Below are 21,164 nucleotides of genomic sequence, written 5' to 3'. Positions count from 1 at the left end.
TTTTTTACTAGTTGTGATTGGTTCTTTCTCCTCCTAAGTTCATCGGATTCCCCAGACCCCAGTGGGTCCGGGTGCAGGGCGAGAGACAGTACCAGCCTGCCTGCGATAAGGAATCATCAGCCAGCCCATAGACACTCTAGCCAGAAGAGAGCTCACTCCATGGCACTTTCCTGCGGCGCTCTAGCCAGAGAAGATCTCACGCTCGTGTACTTTGCTTCCAGACTTGCTCTGCAAGTAGGGGACGAAATTGTGCAGAAATCACCCTTTGCCTCTCGTCCTTTAGCATTCGCAGGGCTGCAGAAAAGACTCAGAATAAAAGCTGAAACTTTCTGTCTCCCCAGGGCTGGAAATCTCTGCAAACCCCAGATCTGCAGAGGGGGAGAGGAGGGACTTTATGTGGGGCTCTCAGGAATCAGCTGCGCCCCCTCCTCTCCTAGTCATCTTTCTCAGCCTCTGAGCAGGAACAGGGAAATCTGCAGCCTGAATCCCTCCCCGCAGCTGCAGAATTCAGAGGGGAAACAGGAGGGAAATGTCAGCCCTGGTTTCTGATCAGGTAGGAAATTCCTCTCTGTCCTCTGGTATATAGGGCACCTGCACTTAAAGGAAAACTTTTCCCTGTGCAGCTCCTCCAACCCTCCCTCCTGACAGCACAGTGCAAAGATCTTTCCAGACCTGGGAAGCTTGGAGCTCTACTCATCCTGAGATTAGGGGAGTGGAAGGGGAGAAACAGCCTGTCTCTGTCTCAGCAGATTTCTCACATGCATGCACATACTCACTTTCACAGACATATTATTTTACACATAAGCATTCAAACACACTTGCTCATGCACACACACTCGCTCATACTTATTCTTTCTCTCCCCTTTCGAGGCCACACTAGCACTGTCTACTTTCCTGCCTTCTGACACCAACCTACCAGCCTTCATTCCTCCAATCTTTTCAAATGCTGTTGCCTACTCCTCCTGCTGAAGCAACCAGCACTGAGATTCCCATTGTTTCTTTGGAGATCAGACAATCATCATAAAGTACTGAATATTAAGAGAGCAATGCTGTCTTCATGCTGTAAGCTACTGGAGATCTCATCTCACTGACAGTGGCCATATAAGAAAATGTATTGCACACACGTTATAATGAAGCTGGAGGCAGAGGGGCTGAGGGTGTCCTGTTTGCTGTTCCAGGCATCGGTCACATTCAGGGACGTCGCTGCTTATTTCTGGGAAGCGGAGTGGGACCTTCTGGGAGAACGGCAGAAGGAGCTGTACAAGAAGGTCATCAAGGAGATTCATGGCATCCTCAGGTCACGGGGTAAATCTGCCTTTATCATCATCTACCAACCATAGACCCACTCGGGCTAGAAAAATCCCACGTACCAGATCCCATGGGCACCTAAAATTTAGGACCTGGCTCATGATGCTATCAAAAATCCAGCTGGAGCTGCTGGTGATCTCTTGGGACGAGTGAGAGATATCACGTCTTCTGATCTGGCAAAAAATGCCGCTCTATGCTGTAAGATAAAACTTGTATGTTAAATTAGAGACCAGATAGAGATTCTCTCTCTCTCTTTTTTCTACAATGAAAGCTGGTCTAGGAAAACAGGAGGATTATTTATCCCTCTGATTTCCACCTTAGAACCACAACTTTTCATGTGATGACGGTTATAAAATTTATTGAACATCTCTTTGATTTATAATCTTAGAAAAGCAATTGAGTAAATAAAACAAAATCAATCTTAACTAAGGGCCTGATATGTTAGCTCTGACCTCCAAGTGATAATTTATTTATTTATTCTTTATATTCCGCTTTTTGCACTTTTTTCAGCGCTTCAAAGTGGATTATCAGATGTCACAGGTCAAATACCCCCTTCTACTTCTCACTGGCCTCTGTCTAGAATTCTATTTGTGTCTTAGGACTTGGGTTTTCCTTATGGATGGCTTTTTGGGGGCATGTGGTGGGCATTGCTGTCCCCAGATGGAAGAGTTGATATTCACCTGAAGTAGGTTCAATCAACTCTTCTAACCATGGGAGCGCTATAGTACAAAGAGCCACATAAGGCTCTAGTGGCAGAACCAAGCATGGAAATAGGAGGTAATGGGGAGAGAGTGAGTCAATCGAAGACTGACGCCGGGTGTGGGAGAGGGAGAATGTTGGAATTGGGGAAGAGAGAGTGGAGACTGAAGACTGAGTTTGAGATGGGGCACTTGGAAATAGCTTGGAGGAATGGGGGAAGGAAGATTGGGGTGGAGAGTGGAACATGAGAAGTGGAGGAAAGTGGGGATTAAATAAGGACTGTGTGGGGGTTAGAAATCTGTTTTGTGTGGGCTGGAAGTATATGAGAGGGACAATAGATGTGACATGGGTGTAAGGGATAGAAGCTGAAGGAGGGGGAGGAGGTGAGAGGCAGTGGAAAGGGATGACTATGAAGGGGGTGAGAGAGGGGGAAATGGAGTTGGAGAAGTGGTGAAGGGTAATGAGAGGTAGAGTGGGGGTAATAGAAGAAAGTGGCTGGAGGCTAGGGAGGAGATGTGCATCTCTGATATCTTTGTATTTGGCTCCATACAAGAAGAAATCTGTTTCTCTGGTGTTGCACTCCATGCAGAGTCTGGCTTATTAGGGTGTTTTTGTTCAGTTTTTGCCTGCATATTTTAAATATATGCTACCTTGGCTTGTATTTCATGAAGGTGTTTCTTGTTCTGTGTTTGTGTGTCTGAGGTGAGGGACTCTGTTAGTGTGTAGTTCCTGGGTTGCAATCTGTAGCAGTCCATTTTGTCCTCTTTCCCAATAGGAGGTGTACTGGTGTTCTTGGGCCTAGAGTAATATTTGCAGTGTTGCCTTTTCATAGGTGGATTTGTTGCTGTTTGAGTCCAGGTAATTATGGTGGGGCAGGTTTGCTATAGGTTCTGAGTCTGTGTTCTGTAGGGCTTTGTAGTGTTTCACAATGTGGCTAGCAGTGGAGGGAGGTTGTGTTGCTGTTACTGAGGTGGTACCAGAATTAGAATATGTGCAATTATGTGTTTTTACAGGTGTATTCTTGTTGGGGAGGAGATAGCAATTGGGGCTTTAATTATCACAATCTTGATGGGGGATTATGGGCCTTAGCTTTGTAAGACCCTAGCAACATCGCTAGGAGTCTGCGTCATCCCATGTGGGCTGGAAAGAAAAAGAGGAAATCTGAGTTGGTGGGGGGAGAGAGAATTTTGCATTCCTTCCCCTCCTTTCCAAGCTGATATCCATACCCCTTGTGCCCTTTCCTCCATATTAAGCAGTCCAGCTACACCTAGGGTTTTTCTAATAAGAAGCTGAGACTCTGCCTCTTCCTGCTGGCAGGGAAACCTGACGCTTGCAACGCCTCCACCTAGGAGTGTCATGGATAAAAATGAATGTACTAGAAATCTTCCGAGGTTTAATCTTAATCAAGTGGTAGTCTGCAACTGTCTCTTATCAAGATTTCTCAGACAAATACACACAACCAAATATATATAAGCACATACCAATACACACCTACATGCATCCATTCATGTGCTCCATCAGAACAGGAAACAGATGAAACCTGCTAGGACAATTTAAATGTCATTTTGCTATTTTTGTTGACAGGTTATTCAATTCTTAATCCTGATGTAATATTCAAGATTAAAAAGGAAGAGGAGAAATATTTCCCTCAACGTAATGAACAGGAGGAAAAAGAAAACACGAACGGCGCCAACATTAGTAAGTAAATGTTGGAGATTGAAAGGGCTTTGGATTTGCATTCCCTAATATAACATTAGCAGGTCCTGGGTGACTCCTTCTAGCCAGGTTTGTTTTCTCATCCCAGGCCTTCCCATCGTAACGTCTGTGTTCTCACTGAGCGTTAAACAAGAGGAAGATCTGCCCTTCATGGACCCTCCTGAATCGGAGATTCCCCCTCCTGTAACAGGCGAGTATCCGATTCCTCCTGGACACCTTCACCAAGGTCAACTGTATCATTTAGGAATTTGATTTGATTTTATTATTTGATGTATATTCCACCTTTCAGCCACTTTAAAGCAGATTCCATTCAGATACTGTAGATCGTGTGCCCAGTGGGCTCCCAATCTCAGTTTGTACCTGAGGCACTGCCGGGTGAAGTGACTTGTCCAAGGTCAACCACTAGGCTACTCCTCTCCTAGAAGAGAGCACCGGGGGAAGAAGAGGTCTGCTTCAGATGGGTTAGGCTGGCGGGCGGGGGTTGGAGGGACATGGCCAGTGAGGGCAGTCCTGCTAGATTCAGCCACAGAGGCCTAACGGGCCTCTGTGGCTGAACGTAATCACATTCCAAATTACATTATGGAATGTGATTGGCGGTAAACCGTTTTAATATTAATGAGCTTTTTTGCATAACTTTGCATGGCACATAGCCCAGTAACTCTGTGTTGTTAGTCTTCATTAATTGGGTGTTAAGATTAATGAGGACTAAGATGAACGCACGTGCTCCTGTGCTTTCATGGCAGCTTGCGTTATTTTCTTTTATTTTAAAATTCGTACATGCTGCTTAATCTTAAACTCTTAGCGGCTCACAAAGAAACCTGCACAATGTCAAGTTTGCAGGTAAATTAACAAACTTAGCACAATTTCCCTGCAAACTCATTCCGCTGTTTCTCAAGCTTGGCATTGGCTCACTCAATATTAGAGCGCACCCTAAAACATGTACCCTAACTACCAGTATTCTTTGCTGAAATTAGGGGGACATTGCCCAAAGGCTTTGTTTAAAGAAATGAGGGCATACATTCTTCTGGAGTGGCTTCAGGCTGCCTTCCTCCCACAAGGATTCAGCCACTGCAAGCATTCTTCCTCGATCAGCAAACAAGGGCCAGTGCAGTGTAGCTTGCTCATTCTTGGCTGACATTTGAATAGAGACGTGACGCCTGGTGGCGTTTCATTACTCAAAGCCTTAAAAACTAGAGTGTGATTATTTTCGGGGGGGGAGGGGGGGTGTCATACACCGTTGCACTGGAAGCCGATGAAGAGCTTGTCCCTGTACGGACCCGGATCAGTCCAGACTCCTGGGTTTTGCCCCCCCTCTAGCAGATGGAGACAGAGAAGTTTACCAAACAAAGGATGGTGCCACCTACAGTCCGGCAGTATTTCTCTCTCTCTAGCAGATGGTGGAGGTGCAAAACCTACAGTCTGGTTACTTAGTGTAGATAATTTCTTTTTGTTTGTGGTGATTTATTCGTCTGACAGGTTGAGATTACGCAGTTTAGAAAAGCATATTTTAGCCTAAGCCCACACGGTTTCAGAAGGAGTGTGGTGGCCTCCCAGGGGGTTGCCAGGTCCTGAGGGGACCACCCCCCCCGGGTTTCAGAGGCAGCTGCAGCTAAGGGCTAAGAGCTCTGTGGCTGGGTGTATGCGGCACTGGGGTGATACCGGGGAGCCCGGCTCACTCCCCCAGACGGTCTGAGAGCTCTGTGGCTGGGTGTATGCAGCACTGGGGTGATACCGGGGAGCCCGGCTCACTCACCCCAGACGGTCCAGGAACCACGACGGACCGAAAAGTAAAGCTTGGGAAAAAAAAAGTTTTATTTTTCCTTGTCTCTTGGACTCTGCTGCTCTTCGCGGTCGAGGTGAAGTTTTGATCGCCGGGGTCGTTGCAGCGTTCGCGGGCTATTTCAGTCAGGGTTTTTTTTTTTACAGTTTGTCTCCCGCTGATATTGCAACGGAGGTCGCTTTGTCGCGCGGGTGGCTCGACGTGCGCGCACACCTCTGCCCCATCTGTTTCCCGGAGAGAGGGGGAGCTTCCACGGCCCCCGGGAGGGTAGTTGTGCGTGTTCAGACCTTCGCGTTCAGAGCTAGAGTCTCCTTCTTCAGGTCCGTTCCCGTTGAGCGCGGGAACGGACGCCATTTTGGGAGTTTCATGCCGGCAACGAGGATAGAGACGGCGGCGGGGGAGGGGAATCTTCCTCCGCCATTATTGCCTCATCCCACGGCTTCTGAGGGGGGCAAATCGCTGGGAATGACAGGAAAAGCTGTGGAGGACGGCCCCGAGAGGGTCTCACACGATGCATCTTCCTCCTCCCTTTTCTTCAAACTTTGTGCCCGGCTGCACCAGGCTTTTGAAGCCAGACAGTTTAAAAATAAATAAATAAATAACAGCGGCTAATGCTATTGGGCTAGAGCCACTTGTTAAGCACAGTAAGAGGGCCTGGACACATAATAGCGCTGGCTCTGACAGGGGGCGCCGTCCCTTAAGATCGGTGGTGCATCAGACAACAACAGAGTCGTCGTCGGTGGAGTCAGACCCGGATGGTTTAGACCTACCATCCCAGCCCCCGAGGGGGGGGGGGGTCGAAGGGAATCTAGATCAGCCACAGGGAACTGTGCGGGGATTTCATACTGTGGAAAAAGACGACCCGACGATGGCTCGACTCTTCAGAGGAGGAGATCTGGGTCCCCTTATCCCCAGGATTTTGGGGGGAATTAGGTATTCAGTCACCCCAGGAAGAGACCAAGTTGGGGGCCATGGATCCGGGGTTATTGGGCATGAGGGGCCTCCTTACTTCCTTTCCATTTCATTTTTTTCTGTCATGAGTCTGGGGCACCCCTGATTTGGGTTTGAACGTTAACAAAGCTATGGATAGGCTATATCCTCTGCCAGGGGCAGCTGCACTCAAAGACCCTACAGCACAGGAAGTTGGAATTGCAGCTTAAGTGAATTTTTTAGGTTTCAGCTCGGGGAGCTCAAGCATCTAGCTGCGGCATCTTGGCATTGCGTGCGGGCCTCCGCTGGGTTCCGCAGTTACAAGCCAACGCTGGTTTCTCGGCGGTGGAGGCTGCCCAGCCGGCCATTTTGAAGCTTCAATGGCCTACTGTGCTGATGTTTTTCACGATGTGTTGAGGGCGTCATCCAGGTCTATGGTTTCGGTGGTCTCAGTCCGTAGGCTTCTGTGGTTGAGGACCTGGTCGGTGGATGTCTCCTCCACCGACCAGGTCCGACAGCTGGGCTCCCTATCCTTCAAAGGAAAGTTACTTTTGGAAAGTACCTTGAAGATATGATCCAATCTCTGGGGGAGAATAAGGTCCATTGATTTCTGGAGGACAGACCGAAGTCAAGGGGCTCCTTCTTGTCCCAGGCCAGACTTCAAGGGAGTCGAAGAATTCGGCCATCTAGAGCTCCCAGTTCTTACTTGCGTCAGGCACCAAGTAGATAACAGGCCTGGTCCCAGTCTTTTCGGGGCCGCCGCATCAGCAGACCTGGTAATTCTCAGGCAACGGCCAGAGACACGTCTTCACAATGAAGGGGCGCTGGGCCATTCTTCGGGGCCTGGGGTAGGGATCAGACTGTCCCTGCTTTTCGAGGAATGGACCAGGATAACCACGGATTGGTGGGTGCTGACCGTGATATGTCAAGGCTACGCCTTAGATTTTACACGGCGCCCTCGAGATCGATTTCTCATCTCCCCCTACAGTTACGACTCCCAGTGCAAAGCGATCCAGGAAACCTTACGGCGCCAGGTCCACCTAGGGGCCATCATCTCAGTGCCTCCAGAGGTAAGAAAGAAAGGTCGTTACTACATTTACTTTGTGGTGCCAAGGAAAAGAGGGATCTTTTCGGCCCATTTTGGATCTCCAAAGAGTAAACCGGTGTCTCAGAGTGCCGCGGTTTCACATGGAGACTCTATGGTCGGTCATTGCCTCAGGGCGCAAGGGAGAGTTTTTTAGCGTCCCTGGATCTCACGAAGGCGTACCCGCATATCGGTATCCGTTCAGACCACCAGGGGTTTCTGCGGTTTTCGGTCCTGGGTCATCACTTTCAGTTTCGAGCTCTATCCTCCGATCGTGCCACAGCGCCCAGAGTCTTCACCAAGGAAGGGCTTCTACTCCATCCCTACTTGGACGCCTGGCTGATTCGAGTGCAATCGGTAGTGCTTCCCCGAGGAGCGATTCATAGAATGCTCCAGCTTCTGCAGTCGCTGTGCGGGGTGGTCAATTTCGCCGAGAGTCGGCTGGTGCCAACTCAGTCCTTGGAATATTTGGGTGCTCTATTCAACACTCAGCAGGGCAGAATCGTTCTTACCACAGACTGCATCTCCAAATTGCAAGGTCAAGTGCAAGACTTTTGATCAAGCATCCACCCAGGGTTCGCAATTATTTGCAGGTTCTTGGTTCAATGTCTTCCACCTTAGAACTGGTACCCTGGGCCTTTGCTCATAGGAGGCCTTTGCGGTCAGTTTTGCTTTTCCGATGGAACCCAGTCCCCGATATTTTTCATCTGCTTCTTCCTCAGACGGTTGCAGCGCAGGGCAGACTCGATTGGTGGTTGCGGATGGACAATTTTGTCCCGCGGAGTCCCCCTGAAAGTCCCCGACTGGACAGTGGTCACCACGGATGCCAGCCTCTCTGGTTGGGGGGCAGTGTGCCGGGGGAAATCTGAACAGGGATTATGATCTCCCAAGGAATCGCAGTACTCAATCTATCGCTTGGAAACAAGAGCTCTGTGGCTAGTGCTACCAGCGTTCCGGCCTCTCCTCCACAGGGGTCGGTCAGAATTCTTTTTGGACAATGCGATCACGGTGGCGTATATCACTCGCCAAGGGGGCACCAGGAATAGACCAGTGGCACTGGAAGCTCGTCAATTGATCTCCTGGGCGGAGCAGAATTTAGTCAGTACAGCAGCGTTTCACATCGACGTGCAGGCGGATTTTCAGCAGTCACCATCTAGATCCCGGGGAATGGGACTTGGCGGACGCTGCCTGTCAACTCGTTTGCAACGCGTGGGGCACGCCCAGCATGGATCTTATGGCGACATTTCAGAATGCCAAAGCACCGTGGTTTTATGGTCGTTGCAGAGTGTCGGGAGCAGAAGGGGTAGATGCCTTAGTGCTGACCGGATCCACCGGGGTTCTGCTGTACGTCTTCCCGCCTTGGCCATTGATTGGCACGATACTCAGGCGAATAGAGATCCATCCAGCAGAGATAATCCTGGTAGTTCCAGAATGGCTGAGATGTCCCTGGTGTGCAGACCTCTGCAATCTGTCCGTAGCGGGACTGCTACGGTTTCCAGTTTTTTTCCAGTTGCAGACCTGCTGTATCAAGGGCCCATTTGCTTGATGGAAGTGGATCATTTTTGTCTAGTATCATGGCTTTTGAAAGGCTCCGTTTTACGTCGCAAGGGCTATTATTCAGCTGTAGTGGCTACGATCCGACGGTTGCGTAAGCTTTCCACTAACATGGCATACGTTAGAGTATGGAAGATTTTTTTTCAGTTTTGGGGTAGTTCCCTTAGAGCGCAGGTGGCGGCTCTTGGTTGTTTGCGTGGCATCGTGCATGGCGTAGCGTTAGTGGCACATTCGGAGGTGATTTGTTTCCTAAGGGGAGCAAAACACTTGCGTCCTTTGCTGAGACACCCTTGTCCGTATTGGAGCCTGAATTTACTTCTCACGGCTCTTTCCTCGGCTCCTTCTGAGCCTTTGAAAGGTCGACTTTGAAGGATCTTACCTTGAAGATGTTTTTTTTTCTAGTGGCCATAACTTCGGCTAGTAGGGTGTCGGAACTCCAGGCGCTTTCCTGTACAGAACCTTTTTTTTGTGCGGATTTTGGATTTGGGGGTTTTCATTGCGGACAGTTCCTTCTTTTCTATCAAAGGTGTTTTCTCCATTTCAGGTCAACCACCCGGTGGAACTACCGGCCTTCACGGAATTAGACCTCTCGGATGCTTTGTCTAGGGCCTTGCGGAGGCTGGAGGTTCGCAGAGCACTGCTGCGTTGTCTGGAGGTTACACATGCCTTTCGTGTGTCGGACCATCGTTTTGGACTATGGCGTGGTCCCAAACGAGGACGGCAGGCTTCAAAGACTACCATAGCTCGTTGGCTGAAGGACGCTTTTCACTCGGCCTGTCTGCTTCGTGGTAGATTTCTTTTAGCGGTTCCGTGTGCCCACTCTACATGTTCGTAACCGGCGTCCTCGGCGGAGTGTCAGATGGTTTCTCCACAGGAGCTTTGTCGGGCGGCTACTGGGAAATCCTTGCATACTTTTGCGTGGCATTACAGACTGGATGTCCAAGCACCAGGTTCCGGTGATTTTGGAAAAGGTGTGCTGCGAGCGGGCCTCTCTGGATCCCATCCCATGTAAGGAAGCTCTGGTACATCCCAAGAGTCTGGACTGATCCGGGTCCGTACAGGGAAAGGAAAATTAGTTTCTTACCTGCTAATTTTCGTTCCTGTAGTACCACGGATCAGTCCAAAGCCCCACCCTTCACAGACATGGAGGTGAGGGAGAGTCTGCTCAGTCTCTCTCTTGTGCGCTTTCAGATCTACAGAGATTTCCCTTAATAGTCCTCAAGTGATTCTACAGGTTGAGTTCCTGCCGAGTTACGTGCTCTGGTTGTTTTTTCTTCCGGGTTGAGGAGTTATTGTACATAGTTCGGTTAATTTGTTGGGAGTCATTCTGCTTTGACATTGAGTAATACTGCCGGACTGTAGTTTTGCTTGGTAAACTTCTCTGTCTCTATCTGCTAGAGGGGGGGCAAAACCCAGGAGACTGGACTGATCCGTGGTACTACAGGAATGAAAATTATCAGGTAAGAAACTAATTTTCCTTTAACACGGGCGTAATATGTTCTGTTGGACATGCACCAGGAAGTATTTGGGCTACCGAATTCTGGATCATTTGCATGGACTTAACATCTGAAGGGGATAGCCGGAAAGAGTTACGGCAGTTGAGACTGGTTCTGACGAAGGACTGCATCGCAGTTCTGAACTCAGGTGGGGGTGGAAATGGTTCCTCACTTGGTTGGGAACTGTTGTTTACGTCTTCTGTTCTCACCGTTGTTGTACAATCGCATGAATCCAAAGAGGCCTTACCTTCTACATACACCCTAAGCCAAGCTTGTCAGACTTAGGCAAAGCAACCCCATTACAACATGTTTCTATTATTGACCTACTATGTTTTACATTTAGTCAGGGAAGCCACTAATGGACTCCTATTAATCATAATTATTTTATCCAGCCCCCTAAATGGGCAGTGGTATATACCAAGATTTGAATCTGGAGGGGTGCAAACACTTCCTTCTCTGCCACAGTCTAGCTTCATAAAGTCCCATATAACTAAACAAACTCCTAAGTTCCCTCCCTCATTTCTTGTAGCTGAACACCAGCCTTGTTTGTGGCTCTTAAGGACTGGAGTTGCCCACCTCAGTGTTAAAATGATCAGGATATTGCTAGATGGCATTTCTGATGACCATCAGCACAGCAGCACCCCTCTTTCTTAGTGCTGTGTCTATGGAAACAGAATTCTGTGCTCGCTTGCACTGATGTTATAGGCTCTGGGGGAATCTTTCTAAACATATTGTACCCATCTTTTTTCCATAACAGGTTCCCCCACTGTCAAACCTGACATTTTAATCCGATTTAAGCAAGAAGGACTCAGGACTGAGCCCCAGGCATTTGAGGAAAAAGGAAAGTTCACCATCCTAAGTGCAGGTGAGGAACTGAACGAAGCAGGTGATGGTAGCTTGGATCCAGACATTTCATAGAAGAAAGATGCCTCCTACAGAGCAGATGCAGTGAAAATGTTGTGTTACACTCAAGGCCCCTGACTTCTAAGCTTTATTGTCTGGATAATTTGTTTGTTCTATTAAAATTATTTCTGCTTTTCACCTTTCACTTTCAGTTCTCTCATTGTGTTTGCTTTTTGTTCCTTTCTTCTGCCTTTCCTTCTCTCATCATCCCCCATTATTTCACCCCGCCTCTCTCTCTCTCTCCTCCAGTCTTTCCTTCTCTCATCAGTCTCTCCCCTTTGCATGGCATTCTGCCCTCTTTACCTCAGCTCCTGTCTCCCATGCCCTATGAGTCCATCATCCTTCCTTCCATCCATGTCTAACCTCCCGCCCAGTAGTATGTGGGGTTTTTTTGTTTATTGGGAGCCCAGTAGCGCTGATAGATGGAGGAAAGAATAAAGGGTGTCCCGTACTGGAAGCAGCAGGATGGAGGGCGGACTCTGCAAAAATTTCTTTACCATTGGTATGGTGAGAACCTGTGTGCATCCCCTGCCATGGATCCTTTGCATAGCTACAGTGGGGCCTTACCGCCTTCCACCAGGAAACTTACATGTAAAGAGCTTATAAGATTCCCCATCATCTCGCTTTCAGCCAATATCCAAGAATATTGAAATGCTGAACAGTTTTCCACGTTTTTCCAACAGGCGGCCATGGTTACAGTCCTGACTCCACAGCAGAGAGCCTGAAGATGGAAGAACCTCATGTCTGTAACCAGCTGGAGGGAGGAGAGGGGGACACTGATACCAAGAACAGTGAGCAAACAATTCCTTTAGAATAAGCTACTTCCTGTAAGCTGTGCAGTATTTAACATTTTATGCAGAGATGGTGAATCTTATTACTGGCGTTGCGGGGGTTTTTTTTTTTGGTTGGTGACTGTAAACAGAGCAAAGGGATTCCCTGCAGAGGCAGGAGGTGCACAGAGGCAGCAGGAGGAAATCAGGCATGGTCTGTTTCCCTCTCTTCATGTGCTGTTGCCCACCTGTACCGTCCTGTTATGTATCATATGGAGCCTTAGCCAAGCATATATATGTAAAACTGCACGAAACAGGTGATCTGTTTTGGATTATAGTTGACAAAACAATATAAACCTCGAAGACACAAGATCTCTTTCCAGCGAGAGGTATAATAAGAGCCCCCTGTTCCCTGCGGCAGATTTTTCAAGATTCAGTGGCAATTTTGCATAAAGATTCACACCTCTGACTATGCAAAAAAAGTCACATTTTTAGTGAAAACCATTCACATTGTTTGCTTTTAAACTATATAGATATAGTGAAAAAACCACACACTTCGGAAACTACAAAGATATATCTGAAAAGTGAAAACTCTCCTATGTTCAGGTGCTGTTTTTATGCCGTTCGGAAAACCAAACCACATTCACTTATTTAGAAGGATGCCATATATGCATCACGTAAGTGATTTGCCACCTTTTAGTACAATCATAGTGTTCCTCTCATGTGTGGTTTTTTCACTATATCGCGTACTAGATATACCGTACATACTTTTCAGGTTTTGGATTCTAATTTAAACTATATAGGGCTACCAATACTACATTTAGCAAGTACAAAAATCAACTATTTATCAAGTGGACATATGTTACAAACTTTTAACTGTGAAACATTATGTTTGTTTTGAATTGAAATAGTGCCATGATCCTTTTTATTTTTTCTTGTCATCTTTCTGAAAATAGGAGCTTATTTTATACATTTTATTACAGCTTACATCTGCGCCAGGCAGTAATTTTTATTTTATTCTGTGATACGTGAGTTAGGTATTTTGTTTTATGATTTATACTGGGCAGAGAACTTGTTTCGTTTTATTTGCATTTGTTTTATTGTTATGAATGTGGTTTGCATAGGGCCTTGTGCATTAAGCAGAAGCTAAATGAAATAAATAATAATAATGATAATGTGTCCAAAGTATGCACACATATCTTTCTATGAATCGAACAGCATGACAAACTGATGCGGAGGGCTTTTTCAGCATGTATAATAGCAAATTACAAAAATGCCAATCACAAAGCGTTTTTAACGTGGCCTTAAATGTTTTAGTGCGAGTCGTCAGCAGGAGTTCTTGTGGGAAAGAATTCCAGATAACTGGCATGGCCACCAAACATGCACTCCCCTGAGCCTCTGCAAAACATAACTTGACGAGCGGACGGGATATCCAGCAGACCCCCCTGTGCTGAACAGAGCGATCTTGTAGAGTTATGAACATAAAGCATCCTGCTGGGCCAGGCATAAGAGTGCACCAATCTGGCAGCCTTTGCATTTAATCCACCACTCGACTGGCACCCAGTGGAGATTGCACAGAACAGAATATGTGATCCCACCTGTTCACACCAGAAACCAGTTGAGCAGCAGAATTTTGCAAGAGTTGCTAAGATTTCAACGCGGTGCCAGGAAAATCCGAGTAAAGTGCATTACAGTAGTCCGGCAGAGGTAGTATTAATGCTTGGACTACAGAACAAAAGTCAAATGCTCTCAACAAAGCTTTGAGGCCACGCATGACCTTTTGGCTTTAAAAAACCCAGATGCAATCACAGCCTTGATTTGGTGAAAGACAGACAAATGAGAGTCAATAAGAAAGCTAGGACTCCTAGCATAGGGGGAGACATGACACAACCAAAAGATGGAATTGCCTCAAAATTATTGCACTATATAATTACAATTTGTATCTTTGACAGATTTAATGACAATTTGTTGTAGGTGAGCCAACCAAAGAGACTAGGTCAGATGTTTTATACCATGAAGAGCTCACCAGGATATAGAATTTGATGTTGTCTATATGATACAGTGAGTCCAGCCAGAAGTTTACAAATCAGCAAGATGTAAATGTTGAATAACACCACCAATAAGGCTGAACGCTGCAGTACACCTGTTGCAGTGGCATGGCATGCAGAATGTCTTCCACCAGTCTTGACTAGCTGCATTCTCCCACTCAGGTATGCTCTAAACCAGCTTAACACTCTATCAGCAATTCCTGACCATACCCAGATCAGTCCAGACCAGTGGGGTTGTGCATTCCCACCAGCAGGTGGAGTCAGAGAACAATTAGAACTTTGGGCACTGCTACATAGCGAGAGGGCCACCTGCAGCCCCTCAGTATTTCTCTGACTCCAGCAGATGGTAGAGATGCACACCTGCAGTTCCTGACCATACTCAGATCAGTCCAGACCAGTGGGGTTGTGCATTCCCACCAGCAGGTGGAGTCATAGAGCAATTAGAACTTTGGGCACTGCTACATAGCGAGAGGGCTCCCTGCAGCCCCTCAGTATTTCTCTGACTCCAGCAGATGGTAGAGATGCACACCTGCAAGTCTGTTAGTCAGTTAAAAAAAAAAAAAAAGTTAGGGAAAGTTTTTTTTTCCTAGGATAGGCTAGTTTATAGTTGTGTAGCTTCCTGAGGTGTTAGGCACCTTCGTGGGGCGTCCTGAGGGTTGGATACCCCTGCCTGTGTCTCGCCCACATCGCTGTCAGTGTCTCGATATCCAGGGGCTCCTGGTTTCCTCGAGCACTGAGGAGGCTCCTCTCACTCCTTCCTCAGACTCCAACTCTCTCAGGTTAGAAAGAAAGCAAAGAAGCTTTTCAAGGTAGGAGGAGTTCAAATTGGGGGACGGGCCGTGCCGTGCCGTGCCGTTTAGTCGGCAGGCCAGCTGGAGTGGTGAGCTTAACCCCGTGGGTCCTCACGACAGCCCAGGGCTCCGGTTAGGTTGGGGGGGGGGGGGGTAGGCCTTCATACGCGTGTGAGGCCTCTTTTTATATTTGCGCCGGCCGCTCTCCTCACAGCAATTTCGCGCCGGCAGAGAGTTTTTCTATTTTTAGCTCCTGCCGTCACGCGAAGGTTTTCTGACTGGAATTTTTTTTTCTCAATGACACCCCGGCCTAAGTTGGGGAACCTGCCGCACGCGTGGGGCGTCAGGGCAGGCCATAAATGCTAGTTCCCTGTGTTCGCTCTGTTCTTCAGGGCAGGAAGGAACTTCCTCGGGGAGAGCAGCAAGCAGGCAAGGGCTCCGGGCCGCGGTCCTCCTCGGTGGGGGAGGGTAACTTGTGGCGGCTGCCGAGGGAGGAGGCGGCCCCTCCCATTCTTTCTCCGGTGAACCAAATTCCCGCATTTGGGGATGACCCTGGGCCACCGGACCCTCCTGCGGGAGGTGGTGTTGATTCAGGGGAGTTTTGCCCTGAGTTTGTGCCCCTGCTGCACCAGGCGTTCCTGGCTAGGAAACAGGAGATCCTGAAGAGAGCAGCGCAGCCGGACCCTTTGGTGGATCCTCCAGCAAAGCGGATACCCACGGGGTCCCCAGACAGCCATCACCTTGCAGGGGCTCATCAAGGGGCTCAAGGTGGGGATAGGTTGATGGCCCCACTTGGGGACATTTCAAACCCTGGGGTGGATCAAAATCAGGGACTCACCCAGGATATGGGTGATGTGATACAGGACGACCCGGGCCAATATGACCTCCCACCCTCGGAAGGTGATGATCCCAGCGTACTGCGCTTGTTTAAGCGAGAGGAGCTCCGACCTCTCATTCCCCAGATCTTGGAGATCCTGGGGATCAAAGTTTCACAGGAGGAATCAGGCAGCGACCTGTGAAATCCACATACAGGTTCTGAGTGCACAAGCTCAAATTTATTTTTTTTTTAAACTAATTGTCAGCCCCAGAATTAGGAGCACCTCTTCTTTCTAAGTGTTGCTTGTTTGTATATCCTTCTCCACAGCTGTAAATTTAAGGATCATAGTCTCATTTTTATCCAGCAGATGATGGATTCAGGAACAACAGTGAGAGGCAGAGAGAGTGCGATGGGCAGCAGAGGGAGGAATGGGAACAGAGCGACCTCTTCAGAGACATCCCAGCTCTTTCAGCTGACAGTGAAAGCGGTAGCGGTAGAGTACCACCGCCCAGCGTGAAACAAGGAAAAGCCCCAAGAGGAGAACGACCAAACATACATACTGACAGAGGAAGAAATTTCAGCCACTGCCCAAAACTTGTACAAACTCAGAGACTCAAAGGAGAGAGATCGTTTAAAAGAGTGGAGACCTGGGAAAACTTCACCACAAACTCACATTCTATTGAGCATCAACAAATGACTGAATGTGGGAACAATGTCATGGAGAAGTTAAATCACATATCTAGCCAACAATATCATAGCAAGGAGAAAAGATTTACTGGTACTGAAAGTGAGAAAAGAAATAAGAAAAGAAAAGATAGAGCACATAGAAAAGTTCCCTTGCAAAAGAAACTATTAAAATGTACTCAATGTGAAAAAGGCTTTGTCTCCAGAGCTGAGCTGGAACGACATGTAAGAATTCACTCAGGAGAAAGATCATTAAATTGTACTGAATGTGGAGAAAGGTTTACTAGGAAGTCAAACCTGATAGAACATAAAAAAATTCACAGGCAAGACAAGCCTTTTAAGTGTGCTGACTGTGAAATATGTTTTACAAACAGAACCCAGCTTAAAATGCATCAGAAATTTCACAAAAGGGAGAGACTCATTAAATGTTTAGAATGTGATAAAAACTTCTCTTATAAATCTGAGCTAAGAAAACATGAAAAAGTCCACACCAAACTGCCCAGAGAGAAGCCATTTAAATGTTCCAAATGTGATAAGTGTTTTGGTCTAAAAGGCACTCTACGACAGCATGAAATGAGTCACATGGAAGAGAAACCACTTAAATGTTCAAAATGTGATAAAAGCTTCTATCACAAATCTGACCAAAGAAAACATGAAAGAACCCACACTGGAGAGAAACCATTTAAATGTTCAGAATGTGATAAATGGTTCAGTTCGAAAGGTGGCGTGCGCTTGCATGAAATGACGCACACTGGTGAGAAACCATTTAAATGTTCTATGTGTGATAAATGCTTTAGCAGCAAAATCAGTCGACAAAGGCATGAAAATACTCACATAGGAAAGAAACGATTTAAATGTTCTCAATGTGATAAATTTTTCACTGAGAAGGGTAGCATGAAATTGCATGAAATGACCCACACTGGAGAGAAACGATTTAAATGCACTGAATGTGGTAAATGTTTTCACTCAAAGTGGCAACCTGCGACAGCATGAAATGACTCACACTATAGGGAGGCCATTTAAATGTTCTGAATGCGATAAATGTTTTCAGTGGAAAAGCAATATGCGAAGTCATGAGATGATCCACACAGGAGAGAAACCATTCAAATGTTCTGAATGTGATAAATCTTTCATTCAGAAAAGCAACCTGCGACAGCATGAAATGAATCACACTGGAATAAAACCATATACATGTTCAGAATGTGATAAAAGCTTTAAGAATAAATTTTGTCTAAGGATGCATGAGAGAATACATACTGGAGAGAAACCATTTAAGTGTTCTGAATGTGATAAATGTTTTGCTCAGAAAGGCAACTTACAACAGCATGAAAAGACTCATATAGGAGGCATGAGAATCCACCAGTACAGAAGGGGAAGGAAGCAACAGAATTTGCAAAATATGAGAAAAATGTCTTTGAGCGGGGAGAGAACAATTGAATAGAGTAAATATCTCGCACCAAGTCTTGCTGAGGACCATTTATGTGGTGTCTCATATAACATCTAAATCAAATGTTAGCAAGGTGACCACTATTGCTGATCAGGTCCAATTTAACCACTCAAGGAATCGGAGGAAAACGTTTGGGGATGGGCCTCCTTTTATTTTTTTCATATTGACTGCCATCTCTCCCACACTCTGTCCCAGTGCTGCAGCCTTCCTCCTCTGTGTCAGCTGATGGAAGGGCAGCCATGTCCAGCCTCCTTCTGGCTCATGCAGGCCACCTCGTGCATACCTCTACATTCTTTCAGCCTATGCGGGCCTTAGAAGTTTGCGATGTTATCTTATTTTTTGGAGCATTGGTTTATGACATCTACTATAGTAGCTCTTGTCAGTCTTTGATGTTGTGTGTTTAATGTTTCATGTTATGACTGTTTAACTTGTGCTCCTTGTAGAACCATGGATACTGTGGAAAATAAATATTTAAATATTTACATAAGCTAAAATATAAATCTCTACCTTTCTTAGGCTCCTGCAAGTACAGCATGAGGCATCTTCTATTTTCCAACTCATGTGAGGCGTTAAGTGCCTTGTGCTATGTGCAGGGCTGGTGGAAGGGTACTAAGGATCCTGTGGGAATTTTCAGCCTTGTGACCCCCAAACTAACTTTCAGGCCCAGAGATCCCACTCTGAGATTTTGATAATTAAACTCCATAATCATTATCCCACCATCACCCCTCTTAGAACAATCCTGTAAAAACACATACTTTTAGATATTAAACCTTGTTTCATATATACAGTTGTATGCAAAATTCAAGCACCCTCTGGACAAATTGTATATTTCAATGAATCTCTAATTGAACAGATGCTGACACAACCTCTACGTGGTAAAAAGTTAAAACCCAACTCAAAATCACAGTCGATGCACCTAACAGATCACATCTTTTTCCAATAAAAATTGTGTGCGGGGGAGCACATAACAGGTTTCCACACTGCATTGTACGTGCTAGTACCTCCTTTTATAATCATTTGACTGCCCTGCACTTGGTAAATAAAATCCTTTTGAAAGGGCAACTGCTAATGTCCACCAATAAAGCCTATATCTCCATAATGGAAATCATCGCAGCTCTTAACAAACAATCATATTGAATGGTAATTTATATTGGCATAAAATCGCTGAGACTTACCTCCTCAGGTTGTTGTTGATGTTGACCACATCCCAGGGTACCTGATGCTGGCTGCGTTTTAGAAACTTTTCTTCATCGGGCGTTCCCAAACAATTTGCTACTTGCTTGCTTGCTTACTTACATCAAGGCTCCCTCATCGCACTGAAAGCCCTCGGAAATGATGCATTAGGAAAGTGGTTTGAAACCGCAAACAGACCATTCAGAAGCTAATACAAGAGGTGCGGGAACGTACACTTAACAAGATATAGGCTTTATGGGTTGACATTAGCAGCTGCGCTTTCAAAGGATTTTGTTTGCAAAACTGAAAGCTAACAAAAAATAAGCATCATGATCTTAAGTGCCGGGGAGGCAGATGAGTTAAAAGGAAGTGCTATCATGTGCAAGGCAGTGTGCTCCCCGCACATAATCATTTTTATAGGAAGCAAACTGTGTTCTATTAGATGTACCAATTGCAAAGTTATTTTGAGCAGGATCCGTTTGACTATTTTCACTTTTAGTTGTGTTTTTTCTCTTAAGAATTGACAAAGTTTGAAACCTGACATCTTTCTGCAATTTGTCCTGCAAAATTACTGTTTGCTGAATTAAACAGATTGAATATGGCACGTGCAAAGGTTCGGGTGCCCTTTTAGTCAGTACTTTGTAACAGCTCCTTTAGCCCAGACATATTCTTGGGTCTCTGTCTGTGCAGTTCCCACGGCTTTTCAATAATATTCCAGTAAAGGCCATCCAAAACCTTCACCTTTCCTTCAGTCAGTTATAAACCCACTCAAGCCTAAAAGGCTCCTCCAGGTGAGGTACAATGACAAAAAAAAATACAAACACAATTAACGGGCTCCTTCTTTACACTGCGATAATGACACATTCCAGTTGCAATAATAAAATTGTTTGCTTTTCTCTTATATATGTGTGTGATTACAATAGTAGTAGAGAAAGTGGTTCAACGTCACCCGTAGTGTGTACATTACAGTTTAAAACATGACCCTGATTATTTGATGCTTTAGGGGCCGATGCAATCAAAAGCACGGAAAGCGGACTCTGAAAAGTCAGCGCCCACTTTCCTAACGCTCGCGTGATGCACGCAAGGGAGGTGCCATGCAATACCCTAATTATGGGGATGCGCTAGCAAGGAGGCGCTAGGGTCACTTGTGCGACTTTACTTGCAGACGGCCGGTTGTGAAAACCAACGCCGAGTTTACCAGCGTCGATCTTCATAACTCAGCGGTCTGCCCAGGGTTTTTTTTGGTTTTTTTTACCTTAAGAAAAGAAGTACAGAAAAGCAGTTTTTTCTGCCTTCCTGTACGTCTTTTACCTGCACTCAGCTACTAACGCCTGCTCCAGGCAGGTGTTAATACCTGACAGAAAAATGTTCGTCTGAGACGCACACTTGGTTTTTGTGCATGCGGAGTGAAGAAGTAAAAGCTTGGAGCACGTAAAGCCAATGCCAGCTCCAGGGCTGGCGTTAAGTTTTGCATGTTAAACGTTTGTGTAGGGCGCACAGGAATTTTTTGCATTAGCAGTAATAGCCTCATCTATCTGGCATTTACATGTGATGAGCGCTATTAGCGACACACTGGGGTTTGGACATGCTAATCAGGAATTATTCTAGTGCGTCCAAAATGTGCATCCAACTTTACATCAAGCAGTGCGCTAGACTGAGTGCACTGTTTTGGGAGTGATTCAGCTTCTCTGCTTGCTCCACATGGTCTTTATCTTAGTTGAAGAAAGCAGAATGTCCTTTGCATACTGAATAGGCTTCATTCTTGCTTTCCTGATGATATTACCCAGTGGCAGAGCGTTCATATTAAAAAGTAAAAGTGAGAGCACAGAGCCCTGAGTGACTCCATACAGTAACCTCTGTGGCAAGGATTGTAGAGCCTGTGTGAAGCTGCTCAGCCCTGTCCTGGAGGAATGACCTCAAACATCAGAGTAACAATTCCCTTGATAGCAAGAGCTGACTATCTA

General features: G+C 46.4%; 2 protein-coding genes across 5 annotated transcripts in view; one reads left to right on the top strand and one right to left on the bottom strand.

Annotated features, from left to right (window-relative positions):
- Positions 1-21,164, bottom strand: part of LOC115080181 (zinc finger protein 665-like) — a 172,387-nt gene that overhangs the window by 85,373 nt on the left and 65,850 nt on the right. The gene's annotated exons all lie outside the window — the stretch shown is intronic.
- LOC115080188 (gastrula zinc finger protein XlCGF26.1-like) lies at positions 92-20,019 on the top strand. The gene is made up of 7 exons (XM_029584306.1): positions 92-553; positions 1,179-1,305; positions 3,592-3,705; positions 3,812-3,913; positions 11,325-11,432; positions 12,154-12,261; positions 16,261-20,019. The coding sequence occupies exons 1-7, from the start codon at positions 530-532 to the stop codon at positions 17,571-17,573; spliced, it is 1,896 nt and encodes a 631-aa protein (XP_029440166.1). The 5' UTR covers positions 92-529; the 3' UTR covers positions 17,574-20,019.

This window comes from Rhinatrema bivittatum, chromosome 19, assembly GCF_901001135.1.
Source record: "Rhinatrema bivittatum chromosome 19, aRhiBiv1.1, whole genome shotgun sequence".
NCBI classification, from domain to species: Eukaryota; Metazoa; Chordata; class Amphibia; order Gymnophiona; family Rhinatrematidae; genus Rhinatrema; species Rhinatrema bivittatum.
Note: the sequence above shows the minus strand (reverse complement) of the source record. Positions and strands in the feature narration are given on the sequence as shown.